The sequence below is a fragment of the Lepisma saccharinum genome, chromosome 1 (genome assembly GCF_977018435.1).
Source record: "Lepisma saccharinum chromosome 1, izLepSacc3.1, whole genome shotgun sequence".
Lineage (NCBI taxonomy): Eukaryota > Metazoa > Arthropoda > Insecta > Zygentoma > Lepismatidae > Lepisma > Lepisma saccharinum.
Genome location: NC_139229.1, coordinates 166,978,369 through 167,003,356, shown reverse-complemented (window position 1 = coordinate 167,003,356; position 24,988 = coordinate 166,978,369). Strand labels below are relative to the sequence as shown.

Genomic DNA, 24,988 nt, shown 5'->3' with positions numbered 1-24,988 from the left:
TCTGTTTGCGGAAGCCAAAAAGATTCATTGTCCTTGTTAGTTATTTAAGAATACGGTCAAAGTTTTTTTTTTTTTAATGACAGGCAAAGTTTTTTTTGTTTGCTTGCGTCACAATACAGGCACGCGCGCGCGCGTGTGTGTGTGCGACATATTGTTCCCGAAAGAGGTTTACAAAGGTCACGATATATAAACATTTGGTCCCACAGTTGGAAAATTACGATAAGATGCATTCATCCTTCAAGGATGAGAGAGTGCATTCGTCACAATACACGCGCGTGCGTGTAAAAATTATACACCGTGAAAAGTTACGACGAGTTGGAAACACTGCTGGTAGGGTTAACATACACCATAAAAGGCTACGCCTCGCCCCCGAGTTGGCAACACTGTTTGTGAGGTTAACATATATCGTGAAAGGCTACAAAATATCATATAGTGGAATTTTTGTAGAGTGGGTTGGCAACACCGACGAGTCTTGAATTATTATTTGAGGCTCGAATCATCATTTGATGTTTGAAATCATTATTTGAGGTTCGAAATCATCATTTGAGGCTCGTCGGTGTTGGCAATTTCTATTTGTAGGTTAGTTTAGCCAGTAAAAGATCATATAGTGGAATTTTCTTCGGATGGGTTGGTAAAACCCAAGCCTCAAAAAAAAAACATCCAATAGAGTTGCCAAATATAAAAAGAGGACAATAGGCCCCCTCCCCTTTTTTTTCCTCATAAAAGGCTACAGTAAAAACCCACAGTGTCGCCAACACTAGGCCCCCAACAGTGTTGCCAGACATAAAAAATACATGGACCCCTCAGACCCTTTAATAAAAATTTACAGTGAAAAAAAACCCAGTAGGTTAACAACACTGTCAAAAAATCTACGGTAGTGTTGCCAGATGTAAACAGGGGGGGCAATAGACCCCCCCTCATAAAAGGCTACAGTAAAAACCCACAGTGTTGCCAACTCTGTGCCCTCAAAATATACATCATAAAAGGCTACGACGAGCCTCAAATGATGATTCGAGCCTCAGTGAAAAAAACCCAGTAGGTTAACAACACTGTCAAACTACGGCAGTGTTACCAGATGTAAACAGAAGGCAATAAACCCCCCCCTCATAAAAGGCTACAGTGGGCCAACAGTGTTGCCAACTCTGCCCTCAAAATATACATCATAAAAGGCTACGACGAGCCTCAAATGATGATTCGAGCCTCAAATGATTATTCAGTACCGGGCCACCTGCACTACTCTGAAATACTGCGTTTCTATGCTTTGGTTGACAATGTTTACATGGAATGTCAAGCTTCTTCTGGGTAAATAATAAATTACGTACGTATGTATATATATGGATGGACATATGTTCCATTCCTAGAGTTGTATATACTTTATCATCTTATATACGCCTATATACGTATATAAATACGTTGTTTTTGTGGGGGGTGGGTGTGTGTGTATTTCTTTATGTATGTACTCGTGTATTGTTATAAAGGGTGTCTCAAAAATATGGGTCATTTTGAAATGGAAAATAAAAGAAGTGAACTTCGAAGCAAGGAGATGAATAGTACAGGGTATGCAATTAATTGTAAACATGTAATTCATTCACAAGATGGTCTTAATGTTTTGACGATGGCGTCACAACTGTCTTAATGCTGCAGTTGATTGTTTGTGGATGTCAGGCGAGGCCGATTTTCATCTCAATGGCTTCGTCAATAAGCAAAATTTCCGATATTGGGCTCTTGAAAACCCGCGTACACTGAATGAAGTTCCATTACAGCAACAAAGTGACTGTATGGAGTGCAGTATCATCGTCTGGCATCATGGGCCCTTATTTTTTAAGGTCGTTATTCTTATAACACGCTGTGCACCACTCCACTGCTCCATGATAACTGAATGGCATGGCACCTACTTCATGTTTTGTACGTTACGTGGCGCCACATTCCTCGCAGTGTTGCCAGCTTACGATTTAAAAAATCCCATATTTTTTAGACACCATTTATATTCATTATTTGAATAGAAAAGTGGATATAGCAGTGTAAGCGTTCCTGTAATTGGAGATATCTTCTCTGTTGGAGGCAAATCAATAAATACAATATTTTCATAGTAGTCTTGAATAGCTTGTGAATAAATTGAGCTCAAAACCAGTGGCGTACGCAAGGGGAGTTATGGGGTTAACCCCCCTTGAGCTTATGAAATATGATGTGGAAAAAAATTAAATCGCCAATTTTCCAGTCAAAGATTGCAACAATAGTACTACTATTACTAATAATAATTATTATTATTATTTGAATTATTATTCCCATGCAGCACGGAGAAAAGCACAACATTCCAAGCACACGCGTCTTTCAGAGCGAATGCCTTGAAAATAAAATATGAGGATAAAAGAGAGGAAAAAAAACTTGTTTTGTATCTCAGCTGCAAGAATGTTCAATGAACATATATCTTTTTGTTTGAACAATGAGCATTAACTAAATATAGTTCTTGGTTTGTTGTAAGCTGCTAATGTATAGACAATGGCTAGGCGGATAAGAATACACCAGTCCGCCTTCCCATTGTTTACCGCGGCACGGCACGTTTGAATTTCTGAATTCAAACGACAATAAGCTTAAGTATTTAAAAATGCTTTGTTGGTAAGAACAGCGAGACAATCCACACTTGAATTATTGGAGACAGAGCCGGAAAAATTCCAACCAATTCCGGGAACGGAACCCGGATCTCCCGCGTGGTTGTCACACGCCCTACCGACCAGACCACCGCGGCTCCTTGGATGAGTTCCATACTTTGATTATTTCAATTTATTTAAATATATTTTCTTCACACTAAAAATGTCTCTACTTCATTGACTAGACAATTATTTCCTAAAATGCAAAATACAAAAAAATGCTCCCTAGAATTTGTTAAAAATCGAATGACTAGAAAGTAATTTCGTTCTATTGCTTTCATAAATACTATATTTATGTAGATCTCTACTACTTCATATAATAAAACAATGGTAATCTGAATTTGGAGAAAGTTTTAGAAATACCCCCCCCCCCCCCGATGAAATCCTGCGTACGCTACTGCTCAAAACTAACATTGAATGGAGAAGAACAGGACTTACAGCCAACTGCTGCCCTCAGGTGCCCATTTATTAGAGGCTGAATGAACCCCAGAGCCTTTCAATGCAGGGGCGTTATTGGAAAAAAAAATCCCAACTGATATCACCCACCCTGGGAATCATACTTGGATCTACTCGCGGTTCCAGCCCCGCTTACTGGGTTAGTAAAATAATGAGGCTTGTTTTATTGGATAAAGTCTTAGTTCCTGCTGCAAGTATATTGCAACTAAATAATTTGCTCACAACCAGATTAGTGGGGGGGAGGGGCGTAGTGGACAAGTTTCCCCACTTTTTCCACTTTTGCCCCCGTACTATGCTAAACCAAATAAATTCTTGGCAAGCCACGGTAGCTCAGTCGTTGTGGGCCCTTTGTGCCGGAATGGCTAGCATATCGCGCTACGAAGCCAGGGGTCCCGGGTTCGAATCCCGGCTAGGGCTTGGATGTTTGTGTTGTTCGTAATATGAGAAAACCGAGAATAAAGAGAAAAAACTGATATGTTCGAATGTTGAGAAAAAGTGTGAATGACGGGGTATACCTTTTAAATATATAAATAAAAAGGTCGTTAGGGCGTCCGACTACCATGCGAGGGACCCAGGTTTCGATCCCGGCGGGGAGGGGGGGGCGGGATTTTTTCCACCTGTTCAAGCGGCTCTCTAACTTCAATTTGTTCCGAGTTACTAGTTTATTGAAAACAAAAAAAAGCAAATTTCCAAAATGCCATAATGTTTTGGCAGTGGACTGGAAGCATACAGATTTCGCAAATTTAATTAAAATCTGAAGGTATTGAGTGTCAATTGTTTGCTAATTCTCCACGTGTGTGTGTGAATATATTACAACGACTTCAATATTTTTCTAAAGTGAACTTTGTTCTCCCTAAAATCAAAAACATTCTCGCGCCACTCATTGCAGTCCATATGCTATTGAACGTTCTTTATACTCTTCCACTCTGCTGTCAAGGTTTCACGTGCATGTTAGTTCAAGGTATGTTCTCTAGAGGGCAGCACAAATTAGCTCGTCAACCATGCTGTGTGCTTCCTTCGTTTGCCTGGTCTTCAAGTGCTCTTTCCGTTTCACGATGTTAACTTTTACTTTCGTTTGAAATCCGCCGCCAAAAAGCCCGCGTTTCATCTTGGGATTTATTAATTCAAGCCGGAAAAGGTATGTGGGAAGGGGGGATATGAACGTTGTCAATATTTTAGGAATCGGAACGTAGAACAGGAGGTGCAAAAACGCGCACACCCTTGATGTCTTCAATCGAGAGCGAAATTTAAGTACCGCGAAAAACCACGCGCTGTAGACAATAGCACCATGGAGTGAGGTGAGGCAACACAGACCGGTTTTAGTCCATCGGAATTCCTTGGCATCTGTGTTGAGTAGGTTTTGCGTTGACTTGAAGCAAGCGGTGCTGTGCGACGACTGAAAAGGTGGTGAAGTCGATCCACAAGTGTAACAATCGAGATCTCTCGTCGATTGGTGTTCCGTGTCAAGTTTCCGTGTGAAAATTCTGTTTCGGTAGACCCGCAACAGCAGGAAGATCGAGAATCTTCGTGACGTGGTTTTTCGAAAGTCCATTATGCTGTGATTTTGTCCGGGCGATCGGTCGTTGCATGGAATTGAAGTTTCTTCGCTAACATGGAAGATTTCTTTAGCGTGTTGTCGGTTCGTGTGGGGAATGCTGTGCAGAAATCCAGGAGGTGGCTGGAAGAATTCGGTTTCTCCCTGCTTCCTGGGGGTGTGTCGAAGTGCGAGGCCACGCGGGGTTTACTGGCCTAGTTCCCAAAAAGTTTAGAAAGGAGAAAGAAGCGGGTGGGTGCCGTGAAAATGAGATTAATGGCGATTGACAGAAAGGCAGTCTGGATGAACAACGCTTAGTGATCCGTGTGGTGGTGTGGAGAGGTAACTTCCAGTTCAGTGGTTCGTTGTTGTGTGTCGTGGTGTAGTGTTTAGAACTTGACTCCACATGGAGCATGTATACAGTGAGGACAAATATGGAAACAACCAGGATTCTGAAGGTACGTTATTCGTTTATATAGATTCAGGATTTTAAAAGCTGTATTTCCTTCCCTTGGTACGAACTTTGATACGTTAGAGGAAGATCTTGCCCCCGAGCTATCTTTGCTGCCATGCTGGCCTCTGTAGGCGACAGAAGTCCGTTGCTTCCCAACATGCCGTGTAGTTCATTTACTCCTTTCATACATGGTACGCCCACTAATGTTTGCATTTCTCACTTCAATACAGATAACACTGGCTGAATTCTTCTTTCCCAACTAGGTAAAGTATATATGATCGATGGTATGCAATGTGGAGCACTAACTGGTATACTAAATATACTTATTCAAATTATTCTAATAGTTAGAGTCTTCCGTATTGAACTCATTGGCGTGTCTTGGGATTTCATATGGGGATAATGAGGGAGGGGGTTATGCAGTATTTTTTTAGGTGTCACCATTTCATTCTTCATCCTTAGTCGCATTCGACTTTAAAGGGAAAGATAGCCCACCACTGATTTAAGTCGTTCCAGTGATTTATCCTATCCCTAACGCACCAAAAAAATTTCTTCAACACCCACAAATTCATGGTCCTTTTGGCCCTAAATTCACCATTACATCCCCCAGATAAATCTGTACTACAAATGGCCTCATTGCAGGCACGTATCCAGAGGGGGGGCTTAGGGGGCTCGAGCCCCCCCCGAAAGTTTTAGGTTTACACTAGATAAAAAGAGGTTTTTGATTTCTTGTGGTGTGAAATAAAATAATGTGACAATAATTTAAGGAGAAAAATAATTATCGAGGCAAGACAGAGCATGTTTTATACCCCTGTTATAGTTAATGGCTCGAGCCCCTCCCCCTCCCTCAGAAAATTTTTCAATTTACACTAGATAAAATTAGATTTTTGACGTCTTGAATAATGTGAAGATAATAAATTTATAAATCTGAGAGAAATAATTATCGAGACAAAACGGAGTGTGTTCTATAACCCTATTATTGTCAATAGCACGTATCCAAGGTGGGAATCAGGAGGCTCGAGCCCCCCCCCCAGGATTTTTTTTTATTTTAAACTAGATAAAATCAGGTTTTTGGCTTTTTGAATAATGTGACGATGATTTAAGGAGATAGACAATTATCGAGGCAAGACGGAGAATGTTCTATAACCCTGTTGTTGATAATATTACACGTACACTTTTCTTGTGCTTTCGGTGTTCTCGCAGCGTACTTGATCACTATGTAGATACTTGTCAGCATTTGGAAGCTGCACAACAAAGGTAGCGCCACACTTAGGGCGATTCGTTGTAATTTCTAATCTCTGGAAGGCGGGAGAGGGTACGTTCTTGAATGAGAGAAGGAGTCAACTACTGGCGATATTAACGAATCATTTTATCTGCGGAACGTTCTAGAATATAATGAGGATATAAATACGCAGATTCAATTTTTCGGTTGATTTGTACAAAGAATCGGTTAATGAGATTTCAGAGGTAAGTGTGACAATTCATACAGTCGTTGGTGATCAGATCAGTCAGCATCCTCTGATTGCTTTATAAGATATAGTAATTCGAAAATGAAGACATTGACGACAGCAGAATTTCCGGGGCCTCAGTGTAGTGCAAGTTCGGTTCGAGGGCCGAAGAGATCCAATGTCTCTCTCTAAAGTGAATATTTCAGCAGTACCGGATATTGGAGTCGTTTATTAAAACAGAAATAAACTGCATAGATCAACTGAAAAGCAAAGTTTTGAGTGATGATTTAGTTTTGCCAGAACTCAATTTCGTATATGCAGTCCGAGAATTTCATGGTATAAAAAATACTTTAGTTTAAGCCTACTGGGTTCGAAACACATTCAAACACTTAACTACCATAAAGAGACAGCCAAAAATTTTATGAATGTCGAGAAGAGAAAGCAAGAAGATGTTGCATATGTAGACATTTTAGGCGGAAATTGCAGGCTCTACCAACTGAGCCACCTAGCCATCGTTGACTTCAACCGATTTTTCGTTAAAATGTCTACATAGTACATGTCCTGTGTATATCAAATTGTAAGGTGTTGCCTGTATAGTGAACAAGCACAGAAAATATAGGAGAGAGAAGAAAACTGAGGAGCATTATCACCTGTTGAGGATAATTTTTTCTGTGGTCACCAAGAGCTACTACTTCGAGGTGACAATGACAGTGGCCTAATAAGGGAGATTTCACACCTTGTCGCCTGAGGATTTCACAAATCGAAATTAGGTTTGTGCGGCATTTTGTGTCGCTACGGTGTGAAACGTTGCTGTTGATTGGCCCATTCCAATCGACATGTATCGCGTGTCCCTTCGGTCTGAAACCTTCCTAAGTCTTGAAAATCCAAGTCACAAGGATGGAAAATTAGGGTCTTGTTAAGGTTAGGTGTGAAGGCAGGCAGACGACAGCACCCTAAAGGATCATATCCAAACCTGGAGGAAGAACGCATCTTACTTCAATCTCCAATACGATGATAAAAACTTCTGGTGAGTTGATTTTCAAAAATGTCCGGGATAAAGAGAGGCTTGCCCAGGATTTTCGGAAGGGAGAGGGGGAATACTGGGTCAAATGGGGTTATTACCTCACCAAACCTCCCTTGGGCACGTCACTGGAGATAAATGAGTAAGCATTTCATCATACTGGGAGACGAAACATTAGATGTGTTGGGAACGGAAGGGTTTTCACTGTGCATTAATTGTTTCGTGATCCACCTGTATTCGAGAAGACTTCCCTTGTTTTGTGCCGATATATGACAAGACAGCGGAAGCTGTGACAGGCATTTTTGAACACTTGTGAGTGCTAAGGCCTGGATTGGCCATCCCGTGCATGTGTAACAGCTTCGTAAAAACACTCAAAGACACCATAGATGTTTTTATGTCTGATGAGATGAAATGGACAAACACACATACTGAGATGGTTCCGGCACACAATATTAATGCATGGAAACAGAGGAGTCGAGTGGTAAAAAATGTTCCGATTTCACGTTCTGATTAAAATGACAGCCTTACAGTGGCAACGATTTAAGAGATAGTTGTTCCCCATTTTTTATTTTTTTTGCCTCAACATTATGACCTCTTAATGTTGAGCCTAGGCTACCAAGAGAAAGTAAACTTTCCTTGCAACGCCCTCCGCACCCCCCCCCCCCGTTTTGGAACCCAATTGCCACCTCTGGTCTTAAATACACAATTGTGAGGTTCTTACTATACCCCTTAAAAAATTGGTGTTGAGCCCCCCCGAAAGGAATTCCTGGATACGTGCCTGCCTCATTGTGCATTATAATATGTAATTGGAAACTTTCTTCTTTGAATTGTCCAGCAGTTTTATTCTTTTCTGTCTTTTCAACATTATACTTTCCATCGTAGTCTCTCACCCCCCCCCCCCAAAGAAATCTAAAACTGTTTTTTGTATGTAAGAGTCATTTTGATATTCTAAACTTTAAAAAATCAATTTGCTTAGAATTTCTTCTTGTCATGAACGCTCTCAGAAAACTTCTGAAAGGAAGGGTGGTCAAAATTCTTAAGCTGGTTAGAGTCTAAATGGATGCTATGTTTACCATGAGAAAGGTACATTAAAGGGAGGAAAGAAGAAGAAAGAAAAATACACTGAGATAGGAAACAAACCCAAAAGGTAGAAAATAAATGAAGTGGAAGAGATACAAATGAATGGAAGGTGAGAAGAATAAATAAACATTTTCCCGAAAGTTTGGAATGATTTGTTTTAAATCGAGAGAGATAGGATAATCACTCCTGAACCTACAGTTTGAAGTGGGATCCGAAGTACTATGCTTTCCGACAAGAAATCAAAGCTGGTATCCACTTGAATGTATTTTCTTTATAAAAAAAGTTCTAACACCCTTTTGGCAGATCGGAATTCCTTACCATCAATTTAAAAATGCCTCCATCTTTTATCTGTTCCACAGGTGGTTGGTGTTTTCGTATATAATGCACTGGATTGAGACGTGTTAAAAACGTTGCAGGAATTTAAAGAATAGAGGCATATTAGCCGAAATGTTTTTTTCTTTTATCTTACATAATAGAGCAGTGGTGCTCTAGTTGGTAGGGCGGAAGACCAGGGTTCGATTTCAGGGCTGGATATCGAGACTCTGGGCACACCCAGGAGCTGTAAAGGAACAGTCAGGAGCGTGGTTCTGGTAACCAAATCTGCATACGATCGGGAATGTGCAGACACCTATTTCCACATCCCTTGCAGTCCAGGGTGTATTATGCGGAAGCAAGGGTGACATTTGGGTGTCTGCAGAAAGAGTCTCCCGTTACCCCTTCGACAATCATTCTTGTACAATCAAGGCCACACATCCGTCGCAACGTTCTCATTGAAAGTCAATGCCATTGTTAGAGCCTAGAAGTGTCCGTCCTGTTACATAATACATTCAGTACAAACTTGTTTCACTTTTATTTTCTATGCCTAGTACAGGAGATGCATTACCATTTAGTTAACTAGTGCAGGACGGGAATTTTAAGACATGGCTCAATATCGATAACATCCTTAAAGCATACACACACAAAATACGCGTATATATATGAAACTAATTTTGTATTTTTCCTAGGCTTCTGTGTGACCTGTAAGCTCCGAGTTTTTGAGGGTTACTTTAGAAGTAACATTTATGTGCAAATGGTACTTTCATGTCCGCAAACATACACGCGCCATTACACATGCGACTGCATTAATATGAAGAAGAGAAGTACATCAGAAACTTTTAACGACAGCTGCATGTAATATTATGGATGGAGCTACAACGCTGTTCCACCCACAGCACTCTATGACTGAAAGCCGTGGCTCTTTTCCCAGCATTATGTTTTCGTTTTTATGGAACATCCTTTTCCTTTACACTGCTTACATTTTAGGGTAACATTTTATTACAGCTCTCATTTCCAGAATTATATTCTGTCCTTTTAAAGTACCACTATGACGGACGGGAACCCTCATACTGCTGTGACGTTTCAACAAAATGTTCAAGTTAATAATTGTTACTGTGGATGTGGAAATGTAGCATTTTCGAAAGTAAGAGCCAAATATGTAAGGTGTTTGACTACCCCGTGGGAAACTTTATGCGATCATCGAGAGTGATCTGGATATATTATCAAGACTGTCACGAATATCTGAGCAGACCCGGATTTTAGGGGCATGGAGGGGCTTCAGTCCCAGCCCTCCATTTGTAAAGTGGTCTCCATGGGGAAGGAGAAATGGCTTTGAAGAGAGTCACATAATGAAACAAAAGATACTGGGATGCGACCAAAAATATAATTTGATTTCATTTGAATTTAAAAATTTGGGTGCGTCAGCACTTAGGCTATTTTGCACCCGTCACGTCATGCGGGGTCCAGCCCCTTACCAGAACTACAATATCATAACTGTAATATCGTGTCGTAACTAAAATATTCTGACCGGTTAAAGGCTGAGGCTGTAAAGAGGTACTCAGCACACATAAAAGCAAAACACAGGACAACACATAGAATTATACTGGCCATAGGGCCAGTCGCCAGAGCCTCGCTCGTCTGCAAAATGCAGTCCAGGGTGTACTACGTGGAAGTGAGGTTGACAATTGGGTGTACTACGTGGAAGGTCACCCCTTGCACCCCACCAAAAATATGAGAAATAACTTAGTAATCTGACGTAACAGTTTTAACTCAGATGATATTTTTTAAATTACAACGTGCAGAAAATGAGCAGTGAGCAGTGCGCCAAACTATGTTGTTGGTTACAGGAATCTAAATGTATGAAATGACTGTGAGATGAACCCAGCTTCCTATTAGGCGAGTAACTCTTGGAGAGTTGACTTCTTACCAAGATGGGTATTTACGTCTTCAAGTACGACAGATTTCTTCAAATTTCGTTGGGAAATGAATCAGATGAATTTCGTAATGAAAATATATGGAAAACTTGTGTAACTAAAACATCAAATTCTTCAGTTAATGACAAACACATAAAGGTCTCGAAGGAAAATGAGAAGCTTTTGTAAAATTATTTGTGAAAATTCTGGAATCGACAATGTCCTCAAGAAGAAATGCGATTGCAGTGCAATTGTAAATGATAAAATATTTATTTCTGAAATTTTTGGTGATTCTGCCTGTTCCTTGTTGTTCCTCTCGTATGTTGTCAGGCCTCCTGTCTCCCAGTGCTCCTCACAAAACGACGCGATGGGAAGTAAGACCTTCCTCAATATTCCTCATTCCCATTCAGGTCTGGAACACTCTGGAATGCAGTTTCCTCCAGCATCTCGTATGTGAGCAGCAAGGAGCAACGTTCGAAGCACCATCGCTTCAACAGTGGATACCCACACAACCCAAAATATCCATCTTTAAAATGAATTGCCATTATGTACCATCCTTTTCTACATTTGACGTTCTTTTTTTTTAAGGAATACTGGGGCAAGGGGGGGGAGTTATGACCCCCACCAACCCCCACCCCCCCTTTGGCACGCCAAAGAGTACCACTCACATATAACGGATATCCAGAGGTTCAACCGCAATGCAATCATGGAATTTTGCGTACTGGAGACCTAAATAATTGAGGAAAAAACCAACAACCGAAAATAGAATCGGATATGCTCCTTCAGTAGTCAAGGAGAACCCTATCAAAAATGGCTCCCGCAGGCAATGGCGGTGCCAGAGGGACAGGTGACGGTTATGAACCGCCCCCTTTACACCCTTCTCCCTAGCAAACAAGAAAAACTATGTTAACAATGCTCTTTCAGCTCAAAATATGTTCAGGGGGTATATCAATTCTGACTGGCCTCCTAGAAAATATTTCCACCACATTGCTCTCCTCAATATCTTTTCCTCTGGTGGCATCATTGCTAATCGAATATTTACTCACAGTAGATCTAATTGGTGTCAGTCTCTCTGCATAGGTGAACAATGTGCAATCAACTTCGATACCAGGAAAAGACGACCAGCGTTTAACAGTTTTCCCGTTTATCTCGTAAACAGTTCAATGTAGAGAAAAGATGTTTAACCAAAAACGTTCAACATATTTTTTTTTTACGGAAAACTCTTATTAATGATTTTGATAAATAAGTAAGCGAGAAATTAAAAAGAATATTCTTGAAGTGAATTTTTCACCCTATCTATGAAAAATATATTTTCAGTTAGTGGTAAGGTTGTTGTACATATTTGTAGGAATTCTTAAAAAAGTTCATATTTTATTGTCATACACAAGGAGTAAAAGAAAAACACTGCACCTTTTCCTTTTGGAGCATCGAAACCTCCCGAAAGAAATTCACGATAAACAGGCGCATTTGTCTACTACCGAGACATGTGTATCATAGAACGCATTTGCAAGCGTCCCTCCAGAATATATACAGTATGCAAAGATTCCACTTTATAAAGGCTCACTGGTCTTGGAGGAAGGCCCACGAGGACAAGAGGTCTTCTACTAAAGCTTTTGCCTTTCCAAAGTCTTCCGTTCCCTAAGGATCCGCCAACGAATAAAACGGGAAGATAAAAAGGAAAGGAAAAATCAAAATATGACAAGAATGAAGGGAGAGCGAGAGAGGGGGGGGGGGGTGGATACAGAATTGGCTTCCGTCCCTTCCCTGGCAGGGGACAAAAGAAATAAGATCCAAGTTGCACCCGTCCCTCACCCGTCTGGATACAAGATCAGTTGCCATGGAAACAAGAAGCTGAGTGAAGAAATAAAAGTCTGTCCTCCAGACATAGAAGAAGGGGGAGACAGAAATTGCCTAAGAAGTTAAAGGAAGGAGGGGTAGGAGGTGGCTGTTGGAGAAAGGGGTTAGTGCCCCCGGATTGGAGAGCAGAAATATGTAGTCATATTCACGCGCGGAGAATGGCGTCGTTTAAAGAATGCCTGTCGTGGGCAGGTGTGAGACTTTCATTTCTTTTGGCAATAATAGTGTATAAATTCGGCAGGCCAAGTTCGGCTGCGATAACCCCATAACAGGGGAATGGCTCATTGCGATATACATATATTTATTTTGCCTTTGTGAACCTAGAATCCAAGTACAATAATTTAAAAAAAGTAAGGAATTCAGTTCGTTAAAACTACAAAAGTGTGTTTCACGATTAGCTAGTTTAAACCCAAACTCACTTTAATCAACAACGAAGTAGATATAGACCAAGGATAAATTATCAGTACATTAGAAGCAATAGTTTTTTTCCCAGATTGAATAAGATAACCTTGTAATATCATATCAGACAAAGTGTAAATTACAAGATCGTTTATTTGTGTAATATAAGCCAACATTATTTTTCAATATTTGCATAATGCAAATGAGGTAAGCATTTGACATACTCTTTTCCGTTGAACCATTGTGCTCCCCCCCGAGATATCTGAGGAAAGACAATGTAATTCGAGTGGTGATATGTTATTATAAATAATACTGTTTTCTGTGACTTGCAGACAGAAAGTTATAGCAATTACTGTCATGTTGATAACATTTTAGGAAAGAACGTTTTAACCACAGGCATCAGAATCATCTTGACTGTGCAACAAACAAGGCCTTCAGCCCGTCGCCAAGGCATACGACACACCGGCTCGGTCCCCTCGAAAGACCAAAACCGGGCGTCGCTGCCTACCAATTACCTTTCTGTTATAATAGATATACATGCCACGACTATGCTCAGTACCTGCGGGTCATGAGAGTCCGCATCTCAAGGTTCGGGTAAGGGTCTGCTTTTGAATAATAATAATAAAAAATAATTTATCCTTACTTATCAAAGAACTCTAAAATAAGGTAACCATCCATACGCTTAAATTTCCGCCGTGATCGCACCCGCATCCCACTGACCAGTGAGGATACGTATGCGAGTCTTATGGATTGATAAAGCCTCCGCCTCACTGACCAGTGACGGCGGGACACCTCATTAAACCAAAAGGATGCCAGCTAATTTGTACTTATGAACCAAATTTACTCTAAAGGAAATATCCATTAACGATTACAGAATTTATTTGCTCCTCAAATTTCCAATTAACATTCCAAAATTGACATGAGAGAAGGTTCTCCTTTTAAACCTTAATCAACGTATTCACAATTCCCAACATAGTTAAATTGAAAGAAAAATATACAAACTTCTGATCAAAAGAAAAACTACAACAATGCCGAAATAAAATTTAGATCAATAACGACTTCCATAATATAGTCAATACTTCCTATTGAGTAAACATAAAACCCAGAAAGCTCTCTCTTCTATAACATGTCCATATCCCATCATAGAACTAACACAGCTGTATCTTGGTTTCAATAAACGCGTGACAAATTATTAACTAATGGTCGACAATATTACTTGTAATCAAGACAAAAGAAAAATTTGCATAACATCTATCCGTAAATTCCTATTCGTGCTTTTGTCATATTTTCACATCTACATCATGAGGTAAACTACCATCTTCAGGGTCAACCTCCAAAAACATTCATAATTAAAATATATATATGTGGAGCCTTTCTCTACCCAATATCAATGCCATATCTCGGCCACAAATTACAAATGTCCACGTGGAATTCCTTAACATAATAGGGGAATCTATGTCTACCCTTTTCAACGCCGTTAGCTACTCAAATTACAAAAGCGAAATAGACTTTTACATAAATGATTTCTAGAAAAACTTATATTCGACCGGTCACCTATTATAGCTGTTTCAAAAATACATCAAATATAAACCTAAATAAGGGAAACCATAAACTTTCCTTAACGTTCCGGATACTCAAACTTTAAAACCGACATGTAAACTATATAAGCTACGAGATTTTAAAGGCACCCACTGACTAGAGGTATGCTCTCGGATTAAAGTAATTAAAGAAATAAATATTTGTTTAATTGAACCTCCTGACGAGGAGAATTCCAAATGATTTAGAATAAAAAATTAACTTGACGAGAAGGATGTATATCTTTGATGAGCCTAATTTATTTAACTGACCAGTGCTTACTCCAACAGAATTTACGATTTATGTACGATACCAAATTTTAAATTATTAAGATTAAATATTTATATATGAATCAAATTATTTATATGCTCGCTAAATCCCCTTTAAGGATCATGCTGATCAGCACAAATCCTGAAAGGTGGCTTACGGAAAACCTCGGACATTGTGCAAGGGAGAGCTGACCAGCCACTCCCCACACAACGCCCGTATTCTCCCAGCCCTGGACCTCGACAAGCGATTTAATCACCTAAAGATTCCTGAATATACTGATTATTTTGCCAGCGAAACGGCTGGTATTTATACTCGCGGGATTGCGCAATTCCATTCCCTGAACAAAAGATTTGGCCATATGGAAAGTTATTTTTAGCTTTAACAATTACCCTTTCAAAAAAGGCATATCGAGAAACACAATGCAGCAAAACTTACTTACAAAACCGCGTAGCACCGACCGAAAAATAGCCAACCCATTGTTGATAAGAAAAAAAAGAATGCAAACTTCAACTTGCTTTGCGTTCTTTTTCGCTTGGCAGAAACTGCGTTACAATTTTAACAAGGAACAAAATATGCATACAAAAAGATTAGAACTCCTAAGGAACTTATACGAGGGCTGTCAAAAATCAAACTGAAAGTCACGAAAATTTACCAAAATTTCTTGGTCGTAACAACTGCCGTAATTATATAGGGGTGTGTAGGAAGATTTTTTTTGGTCGGGACGGGATTGGGAAGGGAAATTTGTATAATCCCGTCGTTCGTGACGCAAGAAAAAATCGCCACTTCCAGACCAGTTTCGGGACGGGAAACTCCAAATTTACGGATGCGGTGAAGATTTCGAATTCTACACACTCTGGAATAGAAACTGTCAATTTCAAGATTTTGTTCCATTTTTAACTTAACAATATTCGACACTTTGGAATTTCTCGTTTGTTCCCGAAAAATTGAAAATCATTTTCCAAAGTCGGCATCTGAGTTCAATAATTAACGCGTCGTACTTTTGAATCACACAGCAGCCTTTGACACGTAAAAATAGATATTAGGTGCCATGATAGTGATTACGTGGTCTCTGTTCGATATCCATGCATCGTGAAAAAGTATGTTATGTTATGTTGTTATTTTGTAATACTGTAACTTTGTATGAGATTGTCGCGTTTCTTCTATATTTTAACCTGCTTCTGATGATGTAGAGAATAGTGACTTCCTTGTACATGTAGGCTATATCTTTGAGAAACTCGTTGATATAAGGGATTACGGTAGTTTTTTTGTTGGGTTTTTATTTATAATATAATAATATTTATTATATAGCTAATTGTTTTGCTTGGTAAGAAGTGAAATATTCTTCTTTGAATTTGAAAAAACTTGAATGTGATTTATTTAACACTGAACGAAAAAAATAATTTAACATGCTTTGAGTGGCATCTGGGGAATGCTGTGGATTTTCATGTGAATATATTGCTGTGTTTATAAAAATAAGGTTCTTTTGTTTAAAGGGAGGATTAATGTGCTATTGAATAAGTAATTAGTACATTCTCCCGCTCTTCATTATTGTAAATAATACAAATGTTTCATATTTAAAAGTGATTTTATTCTTTTAACGTGACATTTTGTCAGTTTTTCAATATTTTCTCAAACAGTATCACTCGGATAGTTAATAAACAATAAAGAGTTCCACTCGAGGAAACTGTGGATCGTACGTTGCTAGTAACCATGTAAATGTGCCAACATTGATATTTATTTTGTACTGACAGTGATCCGGTCTGTTGGGCACCTGACTGTAACGTGGGAGACCTGGTTTAGATTCCCAAGGTGGGTGATATCACGTTGAGCCACCTCGATGGTAATGCCGTCACTTGTAATCAAGGGATCTCGAGAAGGTTAAAGTGGGATCTGGTCCATTGTACAATGTGTCGCCGCAGGGTATGGAACACTGGAACCAGGCACGTATCTACAAATACATTTCGGGTAGTCAAACCAAGTGTCTCAATAATAATATAATTAAAATAATTATGTTTAATTAAAATTAATTGAATATGCAAATTAATTAATAGTGTATTGTTATTACTTGAGTATGTAAAGAGATAGTAAAAGAATAGAGATATAGCTAACAGGACGTATTCATTATCTAGCTTATCAAAATTTGTGTAAAAACAACTGCCCTGGCAAGGATATCAATGTCAAATAGATAAATAATTGGAAATTTATTGACTAATGAAAAAAGGAGTTAGATCCAATTGACGAAAAGTAATGTTCCTGAATAATATTTTGTGCATATTATCATAAGTAGTAGTGTGCATAAATATTTGACACCGTCTTTCAAAGCCGTATAATTCCAACTCCTTGCCTCTCAATAAGTTAGTGGAGAAAAATAACCATCGATTGTAAATAAAAAGATCGGTATTGCTGCTACAACCATTTTCTTCTTCTTCTTCTAAGAGAACCAAACCCAACTAGCCTAACCTAACCACCACAGATTATTTACTACCCCAAAAAGCTACAAGCCAATGGGAATGCTTGAAACAATTGTAGCAGCAATTACTACCATAAAAAAATCAAAACAATTCATTATTTAATTTTTGTATTTGGCCGGACCCCCCCCCCCATACGTCCTTGCCTGGAACCTCTTTTACGCTATCGGAAAGGCAACATAGGAGTGCGTATATAAGGAATACAAGGAGAGTAATAGAAATTGTTCTAACTTTCATTATAGTATACAATTAATTTGTTCTTTCTAACGTGTCCTGTTCCTACGTTATATTTACTAGAGAGTTATAAACATTGAGGAGTGGTAAAATATTATTTACATTTTGAATATAATTTTATTATTGCCTCTGATTGAGTTTGAGTTTTTGTTTTGTGTCGACTTTGTGCACAGATAGGATATTCGGGACTGGGCCTACAATTTAAAGTAGGATCAGAACCGCTGTGTACCTTGGGACCCCTCTGATGTAAATGTTTATTTAAATTTATTATTAATTCCGTTATAATTGCTAGGTACGTATAGCATCAATGAAATCTTACAACTTGAACAACATTCTCCACTATAGGAATCAAAACTAGCCTAGATATGTTTTATGCACATTTTTGCACCCAAATACATCCCATTTAGGCGTCGAAGCATCTTGCATAATTTTTCAGGATAAATGTCAGGCGCTGTATGTCCATGGAAACGAAAAATATTAAAGCAGCGTGCTTGCGTAGCCGAACAGGTTTTCTGGTCCTGGAAAGGGCCGCAGAGCTTCACTTGGCAACACTGCGTGTACAGAGGCTCCTCGTCCTAAGCTTCTCGGCAATCTCGATTCATTTCCACGAGGGGGAACGTGAGCAAAGAGCTTTTCGGGGACCGCTTTCTTCCTTCATATTTCTCGGTCTCCTTCCTATCGTCAAAGGAAATTTCACAAGAGTTAAGTACAATCAAACAAAGCCATCGTTGCTAATTCCACCCAATCCAATGTTTAAGAGGAGGGAGCGTGGGAGAAAGAGAGAGACAGAGAGAGAAGGAAAAAAAGATGAACGGAAACGCTGATCACATCAAGATCTGCCTTTTCTCTCGCAATAAAAGCAGTTTCCACGTCTCAAAGCCTGAGGTATTCGCTTCTTGCCTCGGATCCAATCTTGTTCCTTTCCTTAATTGTAACTTCTTACTTAAGAGGCAGCAATTATCCTGCAGTGGGTGGATGCGCCGTCATTGATGTTTTCGTAAAAGACGGGGTCTTTCCAGCTTTTGTGCTCTTCCAGACAAGATGCTGAGGGCTTTCGCTGGAAGAGGCAGGACTTGAGTAAACGGCTGTTGCAGAAAGATGATTATTTCCGAGCAAAAAATCCTGCCGTAAAAAAGTCTCCATCTTGTGCTCGACAAAACACAAGTTTCCCACATTATTTTGTAGTTCGTGCTGAAATTTACATGTACTTCCGATCACTGCAAGCCATTATATCCTACATGTTACTGCTTGAATGGCCATGTACACATCGAACCAATCAAATCAAGTACCTTCTTATTCAATGAAGCTCAATTCTCCTACAGAAACAACTTGGTGTTACATTTATTGTGTAACCGTTAAATGTTCTACGGTACTGATTATAGCTAATGCACTGATTAATAAGAGGAACGAATATCACAACAGGGGGAGTGTAAGGGGTGACCTTCCACGTAGTACACCCAATTGTCAACCTTATTTCCACGTAGTACACCCTGGACTGCATTTTGCAGACAAACGAGGCTCTGGCGACTGGCCCTATGGCCAGTATAATTCTGTGCGTTATGTTTTTTGTCCTTATGTGTGCTGAGTGCTCTTTACAGCCTCAGCTTTTAACGGAAGTCAGAAGATTTTAAGATTTTACTTATGCAACGTTAGAGTTGCTATTTGTAACGGTAAGGAGCTGGACCCCGTATAATGTGACGGGTGCAAAATAGCCTAAGTGCTGACGCACCCAAAATTTTAAAATCAAATCCAAATATCACAACAGGTGCATACTTTATACAGAGTTCATTTCACAAGCATTCATATTTGTATTTTTTCTAGTTTCCTCATTAACCTAATCATAATTATAATGTTCCATCAAATTGGCACACCCATGGCGCAATAGTCCTCTGAGGACCGAGGACTATCAAGAAGCTTTTTGACTGGGTGAGGCATGGTCAGCGCATCGAGTCCCATCGTCACCGTTTTCTTACATTCGAAACGGGTTCTTCTTTTCAGGTAGCTCCACAATTATCCTCACGATGCTGGGTCAACACCGAAATTTTGGTAGCACCCACCGCGAATCGAACCGGAGACCACTAGCACGAAATGCAAGAGTGCTAACAATTTTTGGCAATATCAATTTATAACCAGAGGGCTGGTAGGGGCATTTGCCTTGGCCCAGACTGTAAAAAGTGTTAGTATTGAAACAATGTAGCAGGAGGTTCCCCCATCCTTATCTACTTAACGATGATATTTGTAGGTGATATACAACTTCGATGATGTTCCAATCCTCTCATAAAAAGGGTTAAGATGAATGCTTTGAAAAGCTCTCTACAACTTGTGTTTTGGTGGTAAGTTTTTCCATAAGATTATCAGGGATGGCCGAAAACTCATTTTGAGACAGGAACATGCATTGCAATGCTATCTGATTTGTTTTGTTTTCAATACTTCATTGTATTTCAAGTATAATCTTTATTTTAATCTTTAAAAAAAATGGATGGCTTTATAAAAGTAGAGGGCAGTCGAGCACAGAATTCTGCGCAAACCACATATTTCTACCCTTCTAGATTCGATGCTACGAGCTGCTAATGTCCGCCCAACGAAAAATCCATTATGGCGACCGATTATCCAAGATGGCAACATGTTCCCCAGGTGGGATTTTTCTGAACTTTTAGTTCAGAACACATTCACCAATTTTCAGATTGTTATTTCATTCTTCCTCACTTTAACACATTCTTCCTTCACTATGCATACTTGTATAATTTTATAGTTTTTGCCCTTCGTTTTGCTATTTTCACATTTCCTTATTTCAATGGGAATTCTTTAATCAGACGTAAATTTACTATTCGCACAAATTTGTATTTTTACCCGAAGGAAATTTAACGTGTTCTGTCCAATGTCGTACTGGTAACTTTGTCGCCTTGTAATCAAAGGGTCAGAGATGTGAAGACACATTTCCTCGGTTCAGATCCCACTTTAAACTGTAGGCCAAGTTCCGATTAATTTATATGATCGTAAGTACACTTAAATGCCCAGATATTGTTGAAATAATTAAATCAAGAGGAGTTAGGTGGGTTGGCCATATGGCACGAATGAGAGAGGAAAGAAGAGTTTACAGGATTCTTGTTGGGAAACCTGATGGTAAGAGACCTGTAGGAAGACCACGACAAAGATGGAGGGATAACATTGAGATGGACCTAGAGGAAATCGGTAAGGATGGAAAAGATTGGATTGATCTTGCCCAGGATAGAGGCTTGTGTTGCTGCAGCCATGAACCTTCGGGTTTAGGAATGCTAGAGAGTTAGTATAAGTACACTTAAAACAAATGTTGAGAAATTTAACCTCGTCTTAAGAAGAGCACCATTCTGTCCTTATTGTGAAGGAAATTCTGCTTACTCCGTGGGAAATTTTCCTGTGCCTACACAATAAAAGATCCTTTCTCTAAGGGGGAAATTCCCTTATTGCGAAGAAAATTCAGCTAAGCCTGCGGGAAATTTTCCTAGAGCGAGGGAAATTTCCCTCTGCCTACAAAATAAGTGCACGGGGGCATGGGGCAGAGCGAATGGCCTCGAGCATTCTTTCTCTTTCCTTCCTTCGACTGTCCGTCTCTCAGTCAGAAGATTGATAGGCTCCCTGTCAGAAACTGCCTCGCCATCTTTTCCTTCAGTCAGTCAGTCAGAGGGAAATTGCTCTGGTGATATTCAAATTACAGCTCGTCAGCGGACCGGCCCGTAGAAAAGGGATCCACTAATGGCCTCCTGGAATCGAAGAGTTACAAACTGCCGCGACGCTTGATGTATACGTTTCAATTACAACCTCGAAAGGCTCCGGAACAAATCTCCACGCCAAAACTTTTCCCAATTCCTCTTCGGAACGACTGCGATTTTCAATGGATAGCAGAACTTCACGTCGGGTGCCGACTCTTAAACCATCAGGGAGATTTAATTGGAAGACTTTGATGCCTTCCATTAGGAGTCGACGTTAGTGACGATATTCCAAAGAAACTCAAGCAAAGAATTAGGTTATCGCCAGAGCAAATATAGCACTCAGGCTCTGCAATCATTGGCGTCTGAAGCGAAGAGACTTGCCACCAAAACATTCAGAAACAAGTTCCTCGAAGGGGACATACACATGATAAATTGGAGCACTGTATAATTATATCTTTACATCATGAAATGTTACTTTCGTTTTGACAGCCCCCCCTTCTTCTAATTGATGACGATATCAGTGAGGTACCAGTTGAAATATCAGATTATTGTAATTTTTTTTTAGTAATTTCGAGAAAGGGCTAGTTCTATTGAACAGATTTCATCCAGAATAGCAAACATTTCCACATGTTTATTTTACTTTTCCTTTACGAAGTCTAAATAAGGAGAATCGTATGTGCAACTTGATTCCGTGGCGGAGTGGTTAGCACAGCCTGCTACGACGCCAGAGATCCCGGGTATGGGTGTTTTTTGTTAGTGACCCTTCGGAAGTTTCATCATATCATCACTCATCCGTATCTTTGTAATTGGCCAAAAGTGACAGAAAAGCGAAGTAAAATACGCGTAAATCAAATCAAACAATGAAAACGGTATGTCACAAAAGGATACCGTTTTAATTGAAATTACTAACGTATAGGAATATACAGTACTTTTTATAAACAAAACAATGCACTAATAATTATTAATTCCATGCACACAGCACTACGACATCCGAAGCAAAACAAGATAGAAAGCATAACATAAGTGACTATAATTTCATCCTTTGTCGTGGCGTACTTTGCGAAAATCATGTCGCCTCGCTAGATAACCGCGTCGGTGGTGGACACACAATCTTAGCGCTTAGATTCCGAGCTTCTTTACCTTACACAGTATGGAATATGCCAGTATGTTGTGTGGTGCAGATTGCCTGACCAAGTAAGTTGGTGTACCGCCAAGCACTTCGGTTCGTGGCTGTACAAGCACGACAGCCATATTCATCAGAATCGTCTGTGGCTAATGAAAAGCTAGTCAAAGCTTTCCTCTCCTCCTCTACCCACACGGTTCTCGTCACATCTTTAACAGAAGTAGTAAAAAGAAAACAGTAAAGTAGCTGAGCAGGTATGGTAATACGAACAACGCATCAATTCGCCGTGCGTTCACCCTGAACAAATTGAACGGCCGTTTCAACACAGCAGGTGATGACTTTACCAAACAGGGTGATAACTTTCTCTCTCTCTCTCTCTCTCTCTCTCTCTCTTGCATCCTTCTGCAGATCACTTACGCAAATACCCGAAGCATGGAATTTCACGGCAAACAAGTAGTGACAGGCTTTAAAAAAAGCCACGAGGTTCATTCAGCAGCTAACACGGGGAACACGTACTTCGCAACCGGAGTAGATTGCTCATCTGAAATGTAATGTCTGCACCAGCTCAGAAGCTACATTCCCCGACAGTTAGAGCAGGTACATGCCCCTTAACAATGTAACTTCAGTCATCTCTAGGGACTAAAATACATACAGCTTTATCTCAGTTTGAAACGAAACTTAAAGAGTTTTGACACCACCGTATTCATGAATTTCCTAATCAGGAATAACATAGTAAAACATGTGTGTTCAACTGGATGATTATTATAAACATCTGAATCCAAATACAGATGTATATAATATTACCATATTGTCCATGTTACGTTGTCAATTAAACAACGCAGAGCTATGGCTTCGGTTTGGTTAGCCTCCTTGGCGGAATGATCGTTACAAAACCAGAGGTACTGGATTCGAATCCTGGAAAGGACTTTTATTGTGTTTGTTTCTTGGCTATTTTAAAAGTCCACAGTTTATTCTCATCGTCGTGATAAACTCCGAGGTTTGCAAGGGCTACAAACAACAATAACAACATAAATTACTTTCGTTGTGTTTGTTTAATGTGAGAGGTCGAAGGCTGCACAGAGACGAAGCAAACAATTTGAAGAAAATGTCTTAGTTAAGATTTCACATTCTCTCAACATGCTCCCAATTTTCACAACATTGCAATAACTTTTCATTCAGTTAGGAATTACTATATATAATCCTCACCATACTCGTTTTATAAAATTTGATTGTTAGTAAATGAATATTACGATTAACTACAAATATCACTACATTAGAGTTAATAAGAAACGAATACCATTTGTAGCCTTATAGCTTGGTATTAGGTTTCTGCAATTAAGACATTTATTTACTTTATTATTATTTTTTTAAGTATCTAACTCATATTATTTTACTTCTATATGAAACAATTTAATTGGATCAACATACCCCTAACACCACTTATTTTCCAAAACTCAATACTCACTTAAAACCACCATACAGTAAAATTAATTCTATTCACATTTCCTCAAATATGTTTCAATAAACACTTCTAAAACCAAAATAGGATAAATACTGATATACATCCACCATAATCAAAAGATATACCACAACAAGGTAGACAAAAGGCCTGTTTTGTCTGCCAGAACTAGCTCTGGACATTAAAAACCTGTATCTTTTCATTAATGTCTATATGCATTTGTAACACGTCTACACGTATTTGTTACATAATAGCTGTACATTTGTATGAAATAAATAAAACATAAAAAAGGGGAAAACCACTAAAAATTCGAGAAAACTGACGTCGTGGTTTATTTTAAAGGCACCAGGACGAAAGAACGCATACCCCCGAAAGTATGCGGGTGGAAGAGGGCTTCTTCGGGGGGTTTCACCCTTTTCATCCCATATATTTTTTTCAAAAACCCATTTCGCTTCGATTTGAGCCTAAACTTACGTTTACACTTTTAAACATACTTTTAAACACCTCCCACACCAAAAATAGATGATTCTGGCTAAACCTTTGAGGTTCAATCTCACATAAATATACTCTGTCCAGGGAATATCTGGGGTGAGTGAACGAAAACAGGTCTCTGCGCAAGTAGTGACTCCAGAGGGCTCGACCAATGAACACGCAAGAGGGAACGGGATAGCGTGGAAGGGGAAAAGTTACTGCGGCCACAAGCCGTTAGCAGAAGCGTATACTACTTCACTCTGCCTACTCGCTTTCTCCCCTTCTTTACCGTTATGCGCTACCTTGCGCCAGCTATTCTCGGGGTAGAGTATAGGAGTGTTTTTTGATGATATAAACTACGAATCCCTCACTGGAAGCTCTGCATCTCACATGCACCATCAGATTCCACGTGCTGCCCATGGCGAGACTGAACCCGCTCGCCTACACTCTATTCCACCTATCTCTGGAGCAGACGAACGAAAACAACTCTCTGCGCAAGTAGTAACGAGAGACGGCTCCACCAATAAACAGCGACTGCAGTTACCAGCTTTCCCAGCAGCCTTCTCTGCTTCGCTGT

At 39.6% G+C, this 24,988-nt stretch overlaps 2 protein-coding genes across 2 annotated transcripts in view; one reads left to right on the top strand and one right to left on the bottom strand.

The window, feature by feature from the left end:
• Window positions 1-24,988, bottom strand: part of spdo (sanpodo) — a 281,416-nt gene that overhangs the window by 204,530 nt on the left and 51,898 nt on the right. The window lies entirely within an intron of this gene.
• The window catches only part of LOC146003747 (uncharacterized), a 367,150-nt gene continuing 346,616 nt past the window's right edge, over window positions 4,455-24,988 (top strand). The window contains exon 1 of the mRNA XM_083142152.1: window positions 4,455-5,096. Within this exon, the coding sequence (XP_082998278.1) occupies window positions 5,045-5,096 (52 nt within the window). The 5' untranslated portion in view covers window positions 4,455-5,044. The remainder of the gene's footprint in view (window positions 5,097-24,988) is intronic.